The following is an 18,562-nucleotide window of genomic DNA, read 5'->3' as shown; positions in this document are numbered from 1 at the left end:
GCCCGACCAGACGCGCACGCCGGGAGGAGGCGGAGCCTGCGGGGCAAGATGGCGCCGTCCTCGGTCCTGCGTCCGCTCTCGCGGCTGCTGGCCCCCGCCCGGCTGCCGAGCTGCTGTGAGTGTCTCTTCAGGCCCATTCGGCCCTCGGCCTACTCCCCCTCAGCCGAACCTTCCTGGAACCTCCGGAGGAGGAGGAGAAGGAGGCTGCGGCGCAGGCCGTCCTGCCGTGACCTTCACCGGCCGCGGCCCGAGTTCTCCACTCCGCATCATCGGCCGTCCGCCCTCCTCCAAACTACCACTTGGCCTCTGCGTGGATTTGGGGTCTTTTGCCCCCGGCTCTACAAATGTGCCCAGGAAACAACACACGGGGGCTGCCTCTCTTCCTCCCCCCTCCCGAGCCTGTGAGGCCCGGCGACACCTTAACGAGGCGTTGAAGGTGTCCTGAGTCCCAAGGACGGCCCTGTGGCTCTGCTGCTGGCCCCGGACGAGTTACCTCAGTTCTCCGGACTGTGTTTCCTTGACTGTTTAGACTGGGGTGGGCAGATAGAGTATAAATGACAATTTAAAGCCAGGAATGGTGGGGCTCGCCTGGAATCCCAACCCTGGGTAGGTGGAGACAGGCGATCATCAAGAGCAGCCTGGTCTACAAGTCCCCCTATCTCAGAAGAGAGTTTCTTGCAATAGTACGTACACTAGTAAATGTTAAGTGTTCCTCGCTGCAGGTCAATAAGGTATACATTCTCTCTCCTTTTTCAGCTTCAACACGGTCCAAGTTCTACGTCCGGGAGCCGTACAATGCCAAACCTAACTGGCTGAGAGTTGGGCTGGCCTTGGGCACCTCGGTTTTCCTGTGGGTTTATGTGAGTAGCCTACCCATTGGATCCCCTGGAGCGGGAGTTACAGACATTTGTGAGCTGGCTATTGTTGGTCCTGGAAACCAAACTTGGGTCCTTTGGTAGCAGTACATGCTCTTAACTGCACAGCCATCTCTACAGCCCCAACCTCATACTCATTCTTGAAAATTTTTCCTGATGGAAGGCTTAATAGCTGCCGAGAGCATTAAAGATTGAAATTAGGCTTGAGTCCCATGAATGTCATCATGTATCAATCATTGTTCCAGTTACATAAGTCTATCAGACGGTGACTCTAAGAAAAGTAGCTGTTCTCTGACTTCTAGTTAACACACAGAGAGATGAGGGATGGGGTGGGTCATTCACTCACAGTGTCAGGCTTCAGAGCTTGGAAGTACATCCTGCACAGTCGGATAAAGTGGACCTATGGCCTCTACATGAGCATACACAGGCAAACACAACTATACATAGACATTGCACACACATACAGGTACACAAAAGTGTAGCATTTACTGTGACATATTTGACAACTAGAGTGTCATATTTTATAATTCTCTGTCATCATATGATTCCCATTGTATCGTTGTCAAATTTAATGTCATGTTGTAGTCAAAAAATGTACTCCACTAATGATTTTTGAATTTGAATTTCTTGGCTTTTTATTTCTAGTAAAATAGTAATTGTTTTAATCTACCCTATTTCTTTTATGAAACATAAGGATCTTTACTTGGTTTCCTCCTCTTTAAGCCACCAGGAAGATTACATTTCTACTTTTAACCATTAATTGTAGCTCATTCAACAACATAATGAAGATGTTTTGGAGTATAAAAGAAGAAATGGATTGGAATAAACCTTGGAAATGTTAATATAGTAAGTATGTTTATAGAGTATATAGATTATGGAAGTTAATTTATCTGTTTGTGGCTGTGACAGGGTCTCACCACTGGGCATGCCTTTTTTAGTGCCAGCATTAGGATGACAGAGAGGTAGGAAGATCTCTGTGAGGCTAGCCTGGTCTACATAGTGAGTTCTGGGACAGCCAGGGCTAAATAGAGAGACCTTGCCTCAAAAAAGAGAGAGATGGGGTCTTACTGTATATCCTTGAGGTCTGTATGTAGACAGGATCCACCTGCCCCTACCTGTGCCTCCTGAGTGCTGTGATTTAAGAAGCAGGCCAGCAGTCCTGGCCTGCAGTGAAACTCAATGCTGGATGAGGTCATACATACTATAGTGCCAATACTGTAGAGATTGTGGCAAGGAGATAGTTAGTCTGAGGCTAGCCTGGTCTGCACAGCAAAACCCAGTCCCAAACAAAGAAAGAAGGAAAAAACAGTAAAACCAAAAATCACCCTAAATCATACCTTCTTTATGAGTACTTTCCACATTGTGTTCAAAGCACTGAGGACAAATTGACATAATTTGTATGTGTTTGTCATGTCTTGCACCTAAGTGTGAATTCTGTAATAGCAGAACTCTCATCTATTGTATTAATGTTATATTCTCAACAGTGCACTGAATACCCAGCCATTCTAGGAGTTTAATGTTGTAGAATGAATGAATGCATAGAATGAATGAATGTATAAAGGTGATAGATTCTGAATTTTTTTCTGCTTAACCATTTCATTATGATTGTAACTATAGCTAGCATCCAGTTGAGGAATTCAGATAAAACCTAATATTAATGAGATGTTTTACATGCTCTAATTTAAGAGAGAAGATTTGTGAGTATGTGTGTGCACAGGTGTCACACACAACCTGCATATAATATGTATATTACATGAATATATGTAATGTATATGCTTTATTTCTGAGAATTATTTGGAAGAAATCCTTTACCCTTTATAAAGTGAAAAATCCCTCATCAAAAACCCTTAGCTTCTGGGCTGGGAGATAGATAGCTCTGTGGTTAAAGGAACTACCATACAAGCATGAGGGGCAGAGCTCAGATCCCCAGAACCCTTGTAAAGGCTTCCTGGGCAACCACTTGTAATTCCCAAACTCTGAAGGTGAGCAGAGAATCCCCAAAATAAGATGACTAATTAGCCACTGGTAAGCTCTGGGGTCAATTGAGAAACCTTACCTCAATGAAGAGACTCCCAGCATCAGCGTGCATACCACACACAAAATACTTGTTTCCATGTATTAAATCTGCTAGATAATAAACATAGTGACTACAAAACACATTTAAGAATTCTCAAAATGGATGAGATCTACATGAACAGCCTGGACATGAGTGGAGCAATGAAGGGCGAGGGTCGAGGGAAAGAGAGCGGAGATCCAGCTGGATCAAGAAAAGAGAGGAGAACAAGAATAGGAGACCATGGTAAAGAAGACCACATGAGAAAAGGAAAAAACAAAGTGCTAAAGAGGCCCACAGAAATCCACAAAGATACCCCCACAAAAGACTGCTGGCAATGGTAGAGAGACAGCCGGACTGACAACTCTGGTGATGGATGCAAACACCTAATAGTTGTGCCAGAAACCCATCCAAGACTGAGGAATCTGGATGCAGACATCCACGCTAGGCCCGGGTGGAGCGCTGGAGTCTAATTAGTGAGAAAGAGGAGGTTTATATGAGCGAGAATTGTTGAAACCAAGGTTGGATAAAGCACAGGACAAATAACCAAATGAATGGAAACACATGAACTATGAACCAAAGACTGAGGGCCCCAACTGGATCAGGCCTCTGAATAGGTGAGACAGTTGATTGGCTTGATCTGTTTGGGAGGCATCTAGCAGTGGTACCAGTCCTGGGCTTGTTGCATGAGTTAGCTGTTTGAACCTGGACTTAATCAGGGACGCTTGGCTCAATCTGGGAGGAGGGACTGGACCTGCCTGGACTGAGTCTATCAGGTCGATCTCAGTCCTCGGGGAGACCTTGATCTGGAGGAGGTGGGAATGGGGGGTGGGCTGGGGGAAGGGAGGGGGCAGGAAGGGAGAGAACAAGGGAATCTGTGGTTGTTATGTAGAACTGAATAGTATTGTAAAATAAAATAAAAAAAAAAAAAGAATTCTCAAATGTAACACTTTAGGGTTTATTGTCCAAATCTTTTGCCTCTTTTTTTCTATTAATACCACTTTGTCCATTTCTATGTTTTTGTTACAAATTTAAAATCAAGTACTGATTCTATTTAATAGATATGTTTTCTAGGCTTTTTTTTTTCTGATGCTCTAAGGTGAATTATTCAGAGAAGTCCGATTTTAACATTATCTGATCAGTGCATTGGATTCAGTTTTTTCCTCTTCCTTGTAGGTCTGCTTCATATGATGATCATGGTCGTTCTGCTGGATTCACCCATCTGTTGAGTTATGGATATGAGGGGAAAAGTTATATATGAATGTGTATCAGTTAATGTGCATTTTACATTATTGAACAAATAAAGTACTTATGTTCTTCACATGTAGAGATGAATTTACTAATCACTGCTGATGGAGTCCTTTCAGCTTTTAACTTTTTTTGTGTGTGTATGTGTGTGTGTGTGAGTGCTTGTATATATGTAAGTGTACCATGTACATGGGGTGCTCATAGAAGCCCAAGCTGGAGCTATGGGAGTTTAACAAGGGTCTTAGGAACCAAACTGGGGTCCTCTGTAAAAGCACCAAGTGCTTCTAACTGCTGGGCCCCTCTTGTCCCTTCCTTCCTTCCTTCCTTCCTTCCTTCCTTCTTCTTCCTTTTCTTTTTTTTTTTCTTTTGATTCAAGGTCTCACTGTGGCTTTCTGGCTGTTCTAGAACTTACTGCGTAGTATGAATTGGCCTTGAACTGACCCCCCTGCCTCCCACTCCTGAGAGCACCATTATGGTCTGCCCTTGTCAACTTTTTTCAAAATATTTAGATGCCAAAGTACTCAAAATACAAGAGAGCCCAAGTAATAGTTTGTTGATGAAGAGGTGATAATAAGTCGGATAGTAAAGATAAACCATGTCATCAGAGTTGCCTCTGTCTCCATTTACTTGAATTTGAATGGTTTTATTGACATGACTGGGTGTATTTGTTTTAATGTGAGTGAGGAGTGTTTGCCTGCATGTGTGTGTACCGTGTGCACTCTTAGTGCCCTGGAAGGTCAGAAGAGGGTACCAAACCCCCTGGTTACTGGATTTACAGATGGTTGTGAGCCTCCATGTGGGGGATGGGAACCAAACCCTAGTCCTCTACTGGAGCAGCCAGTGCTCCTACCTGCCAAGCCATCTAGCCCCGTAGTGACTTTCTACTCACTTTTATGGCCACATGAAGTTTTTCCATTGGCATTAATTCAAGTTACAGCAAGCTAAAGGGTTTGTCTGTTAGTGGTTTCTTTTTTTGTTTGTTGTTGTGTGTGTGTGTGTTTTCTTTCTGGAGACAGGGTTTCTCTGCATAGCCTGTAGTGGGTAACTGTTCCAGCTTTGACCTTAAGACATTTCCCCTAGTGTGGCAGCAAGTAACTGCCACACCTGCCTATGACCTGCCCCTGGAGTGTGGCCAAGAGGAGACCCCTTAAGACCCAAGATGTGTATGTGTTCACTGTCTTAGCTCCTCATGGTCCTGGAGGTTGGATTTGTAGACCAAGTCAGAGTTCCCCAGAGAACTACGCTAGACTGTACCTCATCTCTCCCGGATCCTGTAATCGACCCCTTATTGGTTTTAAGTTACCCCTGAAATAAATCTCTTTCAATTACCAGATAAATTATGTGGAATTGCCTTGTTAATTGCCACTATATATGGCACCCAACATGGGGCTCAAACCCACGACCCTGAGATTGAGTCTCATGCTCTACTGACTGAGCTAGTCATGCTGAGGCCACCCCTCCACTGCCCTTGCCTTCTGGCCTCCAGGCAGCTGAAGCTGTATGTGATGTTCAGAGAGCAGCAGGACAGACAGACAGGGTCAGGTGGTGGAGTGGCCACTGCAGAGGGATACCCCCTGGACCATTTAGGCACATGCTGCAGGTAGACAGTCGAGGCTTCACTCAGGAGCAGCAATGGCCACAGAGCCCAGCTTAGCTTGCACGGCCAACCAGCTCCTTGGCTTCCTCAAGGATTGTGGGGATTCCTTCACTTTTCTTGGGCACCTTAGCAGGACTGGCAGCCATGGCATCATCCTTGGTCAGCTCCGAGGCTAGCAGAGATGTGACTGCACACCCAGCTTTCCTGTTGACTTGATGGGGTCCTCTCTTTCGTCGGAATGCTGCCCCTGACTGCAAGAGCTTCTAGAAGATTGTCCATTACACCTGTCTCGTCGCCCTCTACATTCATGTCTATGAGCTGCTCTCATTTCTGCTGCTTCTCCAGCCTCCTGGAGATCACATGTCGGGTGTTGGTTTGTTTTAATGTGAGTGAGGAGTGTTTGCCTGCATGTGTGTGCACGCCATGTGTACTCTTAGTGCCCTGAAAGGTCACTGTTGTTGGTTTTTTTTTGGGGGGGGGGGATTCGAGACAAGGTTTCTCTGTGTAGCCTTGGCTATCCTAGAACTCGCTCTGTAGACTAGGTTGGCCTTGAACTCACAGAGAACAGCCTGCCTCTGCCTCCTAAGTGCTGGGATTAAAGACGTGTGCCACCACTGCCAGCAAGCTATAGAAGAAGGGGACTAAGCTGCAAGATTCTCAGTGGGGAAACTACTTGCTGGCCTGACAACCTGAGTAGGCTTCTCTAGAATCCTCAAAAAGGTAGAAGAGAGTTGCCTTGACCTGGTTGTCCACCGACCACAACATGCATAGTAGCAATAAACTAAAAATGGGTAAAGGTGAGGGTGCTACGTGGTGGCCTTGGAACTCGACCAGACTGCATCACAACGTCCTGTCTCCAAAAGCTAGGGACAGCACAATAACGAAACCCTTGCCTAGCATTCTTGAAGCCCTGGGTTTAATCACAAGTATCATGAAAATGTTAAGAAGGGAAGAGAGTCAGATATAGCTTCAAATTATTTCTGCTGTAAAGTCCATTATAATTGGTATTGCATGTGTTTGGGGGCTGGAAAAAGCATGGCCTTGTGTCTTCCCATGTCACTTCTGGAAAATTCTTAATGATAGTATTTGAGAATAATTACACAAATGCCATGAAAAGTCAAATACAATAGTAACTTAGCTTGTGTGGGTTTGGATTCCTGCTAGAGTGGGAACACTTGGGAGACTGTAGACCAATTTCATACAAATGCAGTAACAGAAGAGCAGTCTGTCAGGAAGGAAGTCCAACAAAGTCATGTCCTCCCTAGAACACATGTATATGTTAGACTCCATGACAAAGGGGAGTTAAAATTGCAGGTGGAATTAGGGTTGCTAGTAGGTCAACCTTGAGATGAAATTACCCTGGAGTATCCAGTTGGGCCCAGAGTCATCACAAGGGTCTTCACAAGTGGCTTATGAAATCCAACCCACTATTGCTGGGGTGTGTGTTTCCTGTAGTGTGTGAGTGACAAATCCAGAGCCTTGCACCTGCCACTCAAGCACCCCCTTAGCTCCATCTCCACCACTCCTGGGTTTGAAGGTAGAAGGGGGCTAAGAGCTAAGGAATATCAAAAAAAAAAAAAGTGAATGTTCCTGTTGAATGTAAGCCCAGTGAGACACACCCATAAAACTTCAAGTTAATAAATGTATGGTGTTTCAGGTTGCTTCATTTGTTAGTACACCTACAGGAAACTGGTGCTGTCACGTAAAAATTGAGGCCAGAAAGTCAGTTAACTCCATATTAATAGCACTTGTCACACAAGAAAAAGGCACTTAAAACCTCATACCTCTACAGAGTCCAGAAAACATTAGAGTCCACACATGTCAAGCTTTGAGGCTGCACCTACTTTGTATGAACCTTTCTCTTGAGTATATCCACTTTAGCTCTAGTAGGAGCCCTTCCTGATAACCTGGACTGTGAGGGTAGAACCTTCTACCTTAATGGGAGCACTCTAAGCCCAGCTCTCAGCAGACTGACACAAGAGGATTGTGAACTTGAAGCCAGTGAGACATTGCCTAAAGAGGAAGAAAAAAATCTCAATATTAGCTGTGCTAACTATGTGTCCGCATCATTCCTCAGAGCTACCCCCACCCCACCCCCACGGTAAGGAGAAGCAAACCGTGCCAGGGTTTACTCCCCAAGTCAAGGGCTGATGGGCTGGGCAAGAATCATTTCATTCTGATCCTAAATTCTCAGAAGAACTTAGATCAAAGGATGTTTTCATTGTTTTTTTTTGTTTTGACTGCCCTAACTCCCTGTATAGACCAGGCTGGCCTTGCACTCACAGATTCCACTGTGATGATTATGGGCATCTACAAGCCAAAGGTTATTGGGAGACAACAAAAGCTAGAAAATTCATGGCATGGCTCCACCCATACTGTGCTTTCAGATATCTGGTCTCAAAAAAATTATTTTCCTCCTCCCCAAAAATCTCTTCACTTGTTTCTAGCTTTTTTTTTAAAAAAAAAAAAATAATAATGTTTATGTGTGTGCATGTGTGTTCATGAGAGACTGTAAACTACCTGATGTTAGCTTTTTTTTTTTTTTTTTTTTTTAAGAATTATTTATTGGGCTGGAGAGGTGGCTCAGAGGTTAAGAGCATTGGCTGTTCTTCCAGAGGTCCTGAGTTCAATTCCCAGCAACCACATGGTGGCTCCCAACCATCTATAATGAGATCTGGTGCCCTCTTCTGGAATGTAGACAGAACACTGTATGTGTAATAAATAAATCTAAAAAAAAAAAATTATTTATTATGTATACAAGTGTTCTTTCTACCTGCACGTATGCCTGCAGGCCAGAAGAGGGCACCAGATCTCACTACAGATGGTTGTGAGCCACCATGTGGTTGCCTAGGAGTTGAACTCAGGACCTCTGGAAGAGCAGCCACTGCTTTTAACCTCTGAGCCATCTTTCCAGCCCAGATGTTATTTCTTTTTTTAATGTTTATGTGTGTGCATGTGTGTTCAGGAGAGATTGTTTTTTGCTTTTGTTTTGTTTTGTGTGCTTTGTTCAGGAGAGATTGTAAACTACCTGATGTTAGCTTTTGTTTAATGTATATGTGTGTGCATGTGTGTTCATGAGAGACTGTAAATAACTGATGTGGGTTCTGGGAACTGGAAGATCAACATGCACTCATCCACTAAACCGTCTCTCCAACCCATTCCTAGCATTCTGTAGAGTTTGGGAAATGATTCTTTTTCTGCAGTCCATGTGTTTAGGTGGGGGTATGTATTTGCATACACATGCCATAGATGTGCATGTGGAGACCAGAAGATGACCTCCCAGAGTCAGTCCTTTCCCTTCCAGCATGAGTTCAGGGACCTAACTCACGTCATCAGGCTTGCCAGCCCAAGACTTGCCCATCTGCCTGCCTGGCATTCTTTCAAAAATGCCTTTTTTCCCTTTTCTTTTTGAGACAGGGTCTCAGTATGTAGCATGTAGACCAGGCTAGCCTTGAACTCACAAGGAAAAAATGCCTTGCCTCTCCCTCCTAAGAGCTGGAATTAAAGGTGTGCACCATCACACAGGGAGCTGAAATAATTTAAAATTACCCAGCACATAAGCCATGAAATAATAATTATTGTTGGCACTGGAGCCTTACAATGTTTTCCAAATTAGTATCTTTGTCAACAACTAAAGATTCGCTGGAGGTCATCTGAGTTAAGCCAATATATCTCTGACCCAAGATGTTTTTCCTAAACAGACCAGAAAAATGTCAAGGTTTCTCTGGAGGGCAGTGAAGAATCTGAGCCTTCAGTCAGCCACAGCAAGAACCTAAAATGCACGGGGGTTCTGGGGAAGCAGCGGGAAAATTCAGCAAATTTGACAACCAAAGGGCATGGGTTTTTGGAGTTTTGTTTTGTTCGTTTTTGAAAATAGCTCATTAAAATATGCAAAGAACCCACCAAAGCTCACAGAGTGGAAGAGTAAGTAGAACATTTCTTTGCCGAGACGTGAGCCTTTAGGAAAAGCGTCTAGAGGAGGTGTACTATGTCACAGTATTGTCTCTCCCAATCGGGATGGCCATACTCGGCTGATACAACCAACATTGTCATATACCAGACGGAAGGGTGCGGAGGAATCGTGAGCTTCAGGCCAGCACTGCCCCTTCCAGCTGGCTGAGCACATTTCACATCGACTCTGCTTCAGAGCTCTCCTCAGCCGCTTTCCTCGGTCCTGCAAGATTTACGACTCTGACCCAGTGGTGGTGGCTCACACCTTTCATTCCAGGCAGAGGCAGGTGGATCTCCGAGTTGGAGGCCAGCCTGGTCTACAGAACAGCCAGAGCTACACAGAGAAAACCTGTCAGGAAAAAACCAAGATTCACAACTCGGACTGGAGAGATGGACTGGAGAGATGGCTTGGTGTCCACAAGTGCTTGCTACTCCAGGGTATCCTTTACCTAATTGTCCTGTAAGTGGTTTTGTTGGTTTTGTTTTGGTTCGGCCTAATGCTCTTAGTTTTTGTTTCGTTTTGTTTTAGACAGGGTCTCGTATAGCCTACAGTGTCCTTGCTACGTTGCCAAAGATCTTGAACTCCTGATCCTCTCCTGAGTGCTGGGATTATCTGCTTGCGCCAGCTCGCCTGGTTTTATAGCTGCTAGGTATCAATCCCATGCTAGGTAAGCACTTGACCCTGTATTTAAGGAAACAGTGGCTAGCTTAGAACTCAGCCATCGCCAAGGGGGGAACCTTTCGCTGCCTTTAGTCATAAGCCTGTGGCTTGTAAAGTTTCCCCCGCTACCTTTTCCTAGGAAAGCTAACGCAGTGGGTGGGATAGAGTGGCCTCCCACCTGGAGGATAAACCGCGTCTGCACAATGAATCCTGAATCTGGTGCGATTCCCTAACCGTGTCCAGCGTGTTCCGGAACAGAGTTACTCCATGAAACAGAGCGGGGCAGGCACGTAACAGCCACTTCTAAGTCCCCTATCCCTTCTGAGATGTAACCTGTAAGCGGCTGCCCGGGGTGCGGCAAAAAAAAGCACTACTAGAGCAGGATAAGGGGACAAGATGCTGGCGACTAACTCAGGACCCCCCCCCACACACACACACACACACACGTGCCCCGGACCCGGGAGGCTCGGGTCTGAAACCCCACCCCGGGGCGGGGCGCTCCTGAGGCTCCGCCCTCTGAGCCTGGGTTGCTGGCTTCGCGGCTGCATCCCTGTGCGTCGGGCGATGTATCTCCGAAGGGCTGTGTCCAAGACTCTGGCGCTGCCCCGGAGGGCGCCCCCCGGCCCTGCGCCACTGGGGAAGGACGGTGAGTGCCCCGCACATCTCGGTGGGTTCAGGCTGGAACCAGCGCCCCGAACCCGCCAGCACCCAGTCACAGAAGCCTGGGCCAGGGGTGAAGGAAGTGAGGGAGGGTCTCAGGCAGGCGCTCCGAAGTTCTTGGAAACTTTGGAAATAGGGAACTTTTCCAGGTTGGCCTCTGAATCCAAATTAGACTTCCTGGGTTCCAGCGCTTATCTCCGTCGAGTAATATTTCTTTATTTTTTTCAAGTGAGGTCCACGGTGGCTGTGAGTTGTAATAGATGTGGAGTGAAAAATCACTTCGAGGAGGGTCTGGATCACTCCTAGATTCCCATGTTGATTATTCAGTGAACCTCTAGGCTCCCCGAAGAGGTAAAAAAACGGATAGGTAGGTGGGCATGGGGTGTCCACACGCTAGCAGGTGGGCTCCAGGCGCGGTCCGGTTCAGTGAACACTGGTGGTGCTGAACCCCGGGATCTCTCGGCCCTGAGAATCCCTCCGAAGGGGGTGGCCTCGGGTCATTCTTCCGACGTTGCTGAGAAGCTCATAGCTCCATCACCTTTGGATTAGGGAATGCGCGAGGAAAGGGCTTTTGAAATTTTTCGAAAGAAGAAAGCACCGAGTAACGCCGCCTAGAACAGTAGGTGCTTGATAGATGTCGCGCCGTGCATCTGGACAGGTTTGCAGTTCCTCTCCGAGCCGCCTTTCCCGGCTCAGTTCTCAACACCCCTCCCTACCCCCCTACTCCAACCCCCACACTCCGGGCGCCTCCCCGCCCCCCCGGGCGCCCCTTGTCCATCACTCTCTGAGGCACAGCTCTTGAACTTACTTCACCCGACTCCCTGAGGCATCCGAGGCAGCATCCAGAGCGAGGATTTAAGAGGGAGAGACAGAAAAACGCCCGCAGACAATTCCATGAGCCACGCGTTTTTTGATTTGGTTTGTCCACTTGTTTTTACAGCTTTGATTAGGCCTGTGTTGGTGGTGGAGGGTGAGAGGAAGATCTGTCTATCTATCTTTTCTTTTAAATGCTACTTGAAAGAAGTCTCTCTCTCACACACACACACACACACACACACACACACACACACGTATTAAGCTGCCTTCCCCTCTTTCTGTATACATCACATCGTAAGATGGCAATTTTCATCACTAATGAGGTAGGGAGAAGCCGTTTAATTTAAACTGAAGATAATGGGGGCTGTTCTGATGTTCAGAAAAGGAGAAAGATGAGTCCAGTGACCACACACACACACACACACACACACACACACACACACACACACGACAGAGCCTGCATGGGTTCAGAGGACAGCTTGAAGGAGTCAATGGGTCCCAGGGACTGAACCAGTCTTCAGGCTTGGCTGCAGACACTTTATCCTCTAAGGTCTGCCATCTACACCACACACACCTTTTACATCCCCTGTTCCCTACTCACATCACAGTAAAGTTAGTGTTAACACTCTAAACTGCAGTTAGAAGTCCTGGGTGCAAGGGTCCTAATGACTTTCCATTTTTATGGTGCTGGGGATTGAATCCGAGGCCCAACTTTTCACTAGGCAAGCCTGATTCTACTGAGTGCTGAGCTACAGCCACAGCCATAATTCTACTTTTGTTTGTTTGTGTTTTTTATTATTTATTTATTTTTTCTGAGACAAGTTTCTCTGTGTAGCCCTGATTGTCCTGGAACTCTCTTCGTGGACCAGGCTGGCCTCGAACTCAGAGATCTTCCTGCCCCTGCCTCCCAGTGCTAAGATTAAAGGCCAGCGCCACCAGTCCAGCATTGACTGGAATCATAAATTTGTCTTCCTTTGTGGGCATTGATTGATGTCTTATTGATACTTGCTACTTTGGTAAAAAAAAAAAATTTGTTTCAGTTTTTTTGTTTTTAATAGACACATTTTAACTATCATTAAGTTTTGTTCTCCATTTTGCTGCAAAATGTAACTTCTTGCTGGGCAGTGGTGGCACATGCCTTTAACCCCAGCACTCAGGAGGCAGAGCCAGGCAGATCTCTGTGAGTTAGAGGCCAGCCTGGTCTACCAGTGAGATCCAGGACAGGCACCAAAGCTACATATAAAAACCCTATCTCCAAAAACCAAAAATGTAACTTTTTTAATGAATAGGCTTAAAATAGTTCATTGAGAAAGTATCAGAAAGGCAAAAATAATATAAAAATCACTTATAATCTTCCTGTTCAGTAAATATCATTGTTTATGGTTAGTCTACTTAGTTTTAGAGATTTTTATTGTTTTTGCTTTATGGAAACAAGGTGTAGCCACCCAGACTGGTCTGAAACACTTAATCCCCCTGCCTCACCCTCCCAAGTGCTGGCATTACTGTGTGCACCAGAACATGCAGCGACTACAGGCCTTTTTCTCTTACATCTGAGGTCTTCTGTCACGGGGTGGATTGTTACGGATTTTCACATAATGTGTGGTAGACTTTTCTCAGCAGTTCAGAACACTCCTTGCTCCTGCAGAGGATCTGGGTTCAATTCCCAGTACCCACAGATGGCTCTGTAACTCCAGTACCAGGCAGCCTGAGGCCTGCCCTGATCTTCGAGGGCACCAGGCATGCACATGGTGCATATACATACATGCAGGCAAAACACTCAGACACATAAAATAATAAATACATCTGAAACAATAAAATGTTTTCTCATATAGGTAAATCCTAATCTTCACATTGTATAAGTCTACTAAAATATGTTTAATGAATTCCTATTGGATAGTTCTTATTGCTATTTTAAATAACTCAGCTGAAATAGTCTTTAAGTCTGCTTGTATTCCTGGAGTTTTCTTTTCTTCCTTCCTTCCTTCCTTTCTTTCTTTCTTTCTTTTTTTTTTTTTTTTGTTTTTGGTTTTTGGTTTTTTGTTTTTGGTTTTTGGTTTTTGGTTTTTGGTTTGGTTTTGTTTGGTTGGTTTTCTCTGTGTAGCTCTGTCTGTCCTGAAACTCACTCTGTAGACCAGGCTGGCCTTGAACCCACAGAGATCCGCCTGGCTCTCCCTCCCAAATGCTGGGATTAAAGGCCTGCCACATCTCATTGCTAATAATTTTCTTTATTTCTTCTTATTTATTAAGATCTTTCTGGAGTCCATGGGATGTAGCTTACCCAGAAGGCAAGAACCCCTGGGTTTGACTCCTAGTAGTTTAAAACAAAACAAAACAAACAAACAAAAAAGTGAATCAAATAAGTGTCAAAAGGTTGTGAGGTTTTTGTTTGTTTGTTGTATTTTGTTTAAATTTGGTTGGTTTGATTTATTTATTTTTGCTGCTGAGGATGGAACTCAGGCCTCCTGCACGTTAGACACACATTCTACCATAAGTTGGTTGTTTTAGCAATGAGATTTGGGTCAGTGAATTGGCTCAGAAGGTACAGGTGCTCATCACCAACCCTGATGACCCAGACTTAGCTCCAGAACCCACACCGTAGAAGGAGAAAATTAACTCCCACAAGTTGTTCTCTGACCTCCACACGCATGCTAAATAAAATTGAAGAAGAAGTGAGATTTTCATTATGGGATACAGGCAGATTCCAGACGGCCTGCCACAGGCTCCCAAGCAGCTGGGACTAGGAATGGACAGCCAGGTCACAGATCTGTTTGTAAGCCAACAAGAGTCTCGCTGCAAACCAGCCACGCAGCTGTAAGCCTAGTGTTCATTCAGGAGGCTGAGACAAGAATGGCCAAGAATGAGTCTGACTGGCCTCAGCTAAGGAGTGGGATCTTGTCTCGAAAAGTTTAGGGTCTAGTGCACTCTAAGCATGTGTTCTACCTATCCTTAATGCAAATTTTATCTTTAGGTATAAGTGTGCTTAATTAATTTTTTTGTTATTTTGCTACCCCCTCTTCCCCCTCCCCCCAGCTGAGGATGGAACCCAGGGCCTTGTGCTTGCTAGGCAAGTGCTCTACCACTGAGCTAAATCCCCAACCCCTATGCTTAATTAATTTTTAAAGCAATCATTTCTTTCTTTCTCAAATGGACAGCTGAAAAAAAGAACAGAAAAAAGAAAAGTAATTATTTCTGATTCTCTATGTTTTGGATATATATGGAGGACGGTATTTCTTTCGCATCTCATTTGGCGGTTAACCTGGTTTAGTTTGTCCGTCATTTCTCCTCATCCACCTCTGCCCTTCCTGATGCCTAACACCAAGATGGCAGGCTTCACCAGCTGTCCTCAAATCAGACCCGAGGCTGCTGGGTGGAATTACTACCCCACCCCCACCCCCGCCTCTAACGCTGTGTTCGCTGAACTGAAAATCCACTGTGTTAATAGGTTCCAAATTGATTGAGGAGAAAATGCCTTAAAAATGTAATTCTTTATGATGCCTGTACTTCGGTGGTGAAGGTGACCATGATTAAATTTGTTTTCCTAGCATCTCTTCGCCGAGTGTCATCCAGCAAGTTCCCGGGAACATCTGGGTCCAATATGATTTATTACCTGGTTGTAGGTGTGACAGTCAGCGCTGGTGGATATTATGTAAGTGCTTAAAGACCTATTAAAGAATTCGTGTGCCCGGCTCGCTAGCTCACGCCTTTAATCCGGGTGCTCTGAGCCCAAGGTCAGTCTGGTCTGCAATCCAAGTGCCAGGCCAGCAAAGGTCCCTGATGGAGACGGGTCCTGTCTCCAAAAAGGGGGGTTGGCTCAAGCGGTGGGCAGGCATTGATTTCCTCCTCTTCTGTGCTGCCCTGAAATTGTTCTTGAAACTTCTAGCGGTGGTTCCGTAGAGAATTAAACGCGATGAATCGTAGAGAGGGCTGAAGGAAAGCTAAGCTGGCCTTTTCTTGCAGACTTACAAGGCTGTCACATCTAAGTCAGTCAGACATCCAGAACATGTAACGGATGGGAAAGAACAAAGGAAAGCAGAGCTCCGCCACTTCCGGGTAAAGTCAATTTCTTACTTTGCTTATTTATTAGAGGCAAGGTCTCAGGAATCGCAGGCAGGATGACCCAAAATCTGCGGTTCTCCTGGCTCCGTCTTGAGCCTGGTTACAGACGGGCACCACCACACTGGCGTCTTTGTTTCTTTAGTCATTTAATCAAGAATGGCTATGTGTAAGGGTTCACTCGGGAAGCAAGATCGCAGTAACCTAGAGTTGCTAGTTTTGGATGAGTGAGTTTTCCATGTGTACCGCTGAGAGGCAGTTTTCATTTCTTTTTGTGGTAATATTATTTCTACTGCTCAGACACCTATCCATGCACACAGAATTTTAGCATCTGTCTCAGCAGTTTGACCTCTCGTTTCCCCTATTATTGTTTTAAATTATAAGCTAGTTATTATTTTTTTTTTTCAGTTTTGGCAAGCACCACCCCCGGGCTGTTCTCAAAAGCGTGCTTCACATGAGTTCACTCAGTCAGGCATCCTGTGTCCCTGAGCCTGGAAAATGGCCACTGTGGGAACAGAAACTTTACAGTTTCACCCTAACATCATCTTGCTTTAAACAGTTTACTTTAACTTTTTAAAGATTTATTTTATTGTATGTGTGTGTTGCCTGCATGTAGATAAGTATACTAGATGTGGTACACCCGGTTGTCATGGTGTCCCATCCATCCGCCAAAGTCTCCTCTCCTTCCTGCGGTTTCACCCCCACTCCCGTCCCCCTCCCCCACCTCCCTACCTCACACCCCCCTGCCCAGAGGTCAGAAGAGGGATTCCTGAGAACAGAATTACAGAGGTTTGTGAGCCACCATGTCAGCACTGGGCAGCAGATCCTGGTCCTCTGTAAGCCCCAAGCTAATTACTTTCAATGATACTTTTTTCTCTATCTCAACGATTATGTTATTATCAATTACTGTGATCACTATTTAGGAACAGAGATATTAGCAGCTCAGGAGTCAGGTTTTGCTTGTTTTGTTTTGGGGGAGGTTGTTTTGGTTTGGTTTGGGGTTTTTTGCTATTGTTTAAGTTTTTGTTTAGTTTTATTTAGTTTGGGGGTTTGTTTGTTTGTTTGTTTGTTTTGACGGAATCTCACTATGTAGGCCAGGCTGGCCCTGAACCCACAAAAACTTATCTGCCTCCATTCCTGGAATGCTGGAACTAACAAGTGTGCACCACAGGGCCATGCGGGCGTCCAGTTTTAATTTTTTGTTATGACACTAGGAAACATTATTTGCAAAATGGAGTTGGAGGATCAGGAGTTCGAGGTCATCCCAGGTTACATAGCAGATTCATGGCTAACGTACGCTGTAGTAAATGTCTCAAAATTTTTTCCCTTCAAATTAAAGTAAAACAAATTGATTGCATTACTCCACTTTATTCCCATGTTCTTTCCATTAATATTTTGCTTAATGAACCAAATTTTAAAGGTGAAAAGGAGCATGTGGCAGAAGCTGAAAAACCATGTTCAGAGGCTGGAGAAATTTCTGTAAAGGAAGCTGAATTGGTACATACTGAGGAAGTCCCAGAGGCCGCAGCTGGGCCTCCAGAAGAGTCTCCTCAGGTCCCTGCCGAGGCTGCCCTAGTGGAGACATCCACACTGAGTGAGGAGCCTGAGCTGCAGATCACCGAGGCTTCCCCAGGAGAGACCACTGAGGGAGTCCCTGAATCCACTGCAGAGGAGGAGAGCGCAGCTCCTGAACCCACAGCAGAGGTGGAGAGTGCAGCTCCTGAACCCACGGCCGAGGCAGAGGCGGAGAGCGCAGCTCCTGAACCCACAGCAGAGGTGGAGAGCACAGCTCCTGAACCCACGGCGGCAGAGAGCGCAGATCCTGAACCCACGACAGAGGTGGAGAGCGCAGCTCCAGATCAGGCTGACGGGGCTGATACCAGCAAGGAGGGTGAGGTTACCCCTGGGAACCAGAGCTGCCAGGAGAGTGCTGAACTAGAAGACAGCCCTCCCTTAGGCTCAGAACCCTCTGCCCAGCAGGAATCTCGAGAAGAAACCGAAGTCACAGCAGAAGCGGCCTCACCCCAAGGCTGATCTGCAAAATTCCATAGTTGCTTTGTATTTTTAGCAACCTTTAGACCTTCTTTCTAGAATTTAATATACCTTAAAGAATTTGGCTTTTACTAATAGATATGTGGATTGGGGTTTGGTATTTTACATGTCTTAATAGTTTTCTACCCACTAAGATCAAGCGGTGTAAAGAGCTTAAATAGTATTAACTTGGGATTTAAATTTTATGTTTTAGAAATTGAATTACCCATGCAACTTATATTCTCTTTGATTTTTGCTCTGCCTTTCTCTTACTATATTATATGTAAGACTGAATTATTGAGTTTGATGTGAACTCATTTAAATAAAATTAGAAAATCTTAAGTGTTTCTATTCTTTCTTGATGTTGGGGGAGGGGAACTTGTGGTTGGGATAAGGATGACTATCACCCAGGCTCACCACTTAGCCTGGGCTGGCAGCCTTGCTCTATCTTGGGCTTCTAGATGTTAGCCACGATCACACCAGGCCTCGGGGTTCTGTTCTTACAATGTACATGTAGAAATACACTGTATTACACATTACCACCCATGCATACATCCTCATATGAAGAAACCCAGCTTTGTAATATTACTGAAGGAAGATCAGCGCTCTGGAGAGCT

At 45.4% G+C, this 18,562-nt stretch overlaps 2 protein-coding genes across 2 annotated transcripts; both read left to right on the top strand.

Annotated features, from left to right (window-relative positions):
- Nucleotides 1-6: 6 nt before the first annotated feature.
- Ndufc1 (NADH:ubiquinone oxidoreductase subunit C1) lies at nucleotides 7-4,255 on the top strand. Its single transcript, XM_028873339.1, has 4 exons — nucleotides 7-115; nucleotides 757-860; nucleotides 1,642-1,721; nucleotides 4,105-4,255. Exons 1-3 carry the CDS (start codon nucleotides 49-51, stop codon nucleotides 1,699-1,701), a joined length of 231 nt encoding a protein of 76 aa, XP_028729172.1. The 5' UTR covers nucleotides 7-48; the 3' UTR covers nucleotides 1,702-1,721; nucleotides 4,105-4,255.
- Nucleotides 4,256-10,911: 6,656 nt separating this feature from the next.
- On the top strand, nucleotides 10,912-18,287 carry LOC114695852 (mitochondria localized glutamic acid rich protein). The gene is given in 5 exon segments (XM_028873338.2): nucleotides 10,912-11,031; nucleotides 15,404-15,507; nucleotides 15,819-15,897; nucleotides 15,900-15,911; nucleotides 17,335-18,287. Coding segments are annotated over 5 exon segments (891 nt in total). The 5' UTR covers nucleotides 10,912-10,949; the 3' UTR covers nucleotides 17,949-18,287.
- Nucleotides 18,288-18,562: the final 275 nt, after the last annotated feature.

The sequence above is a fragment of the Peromyscus leucopus genome, chromosome 6 (assembly GCF_004664715.2).
Source record: "Peromyscus leucopus breed LL Stock chromosome 6, UCI_PerLeu_2.1, whole genome shotgun sequence".
NCBI classification, from domain to species: domain Eukaryota; kingdom Metazoa; phylum Chordata; class Mammalia; order Rodentia; family Cricetidae; genus Peromyscus; species Peromyscus leucopus.
Note: the sequence above shows the minus strand (reverse complement) of the source record. Positions and strands in the feature narration are given on the sequence as shown.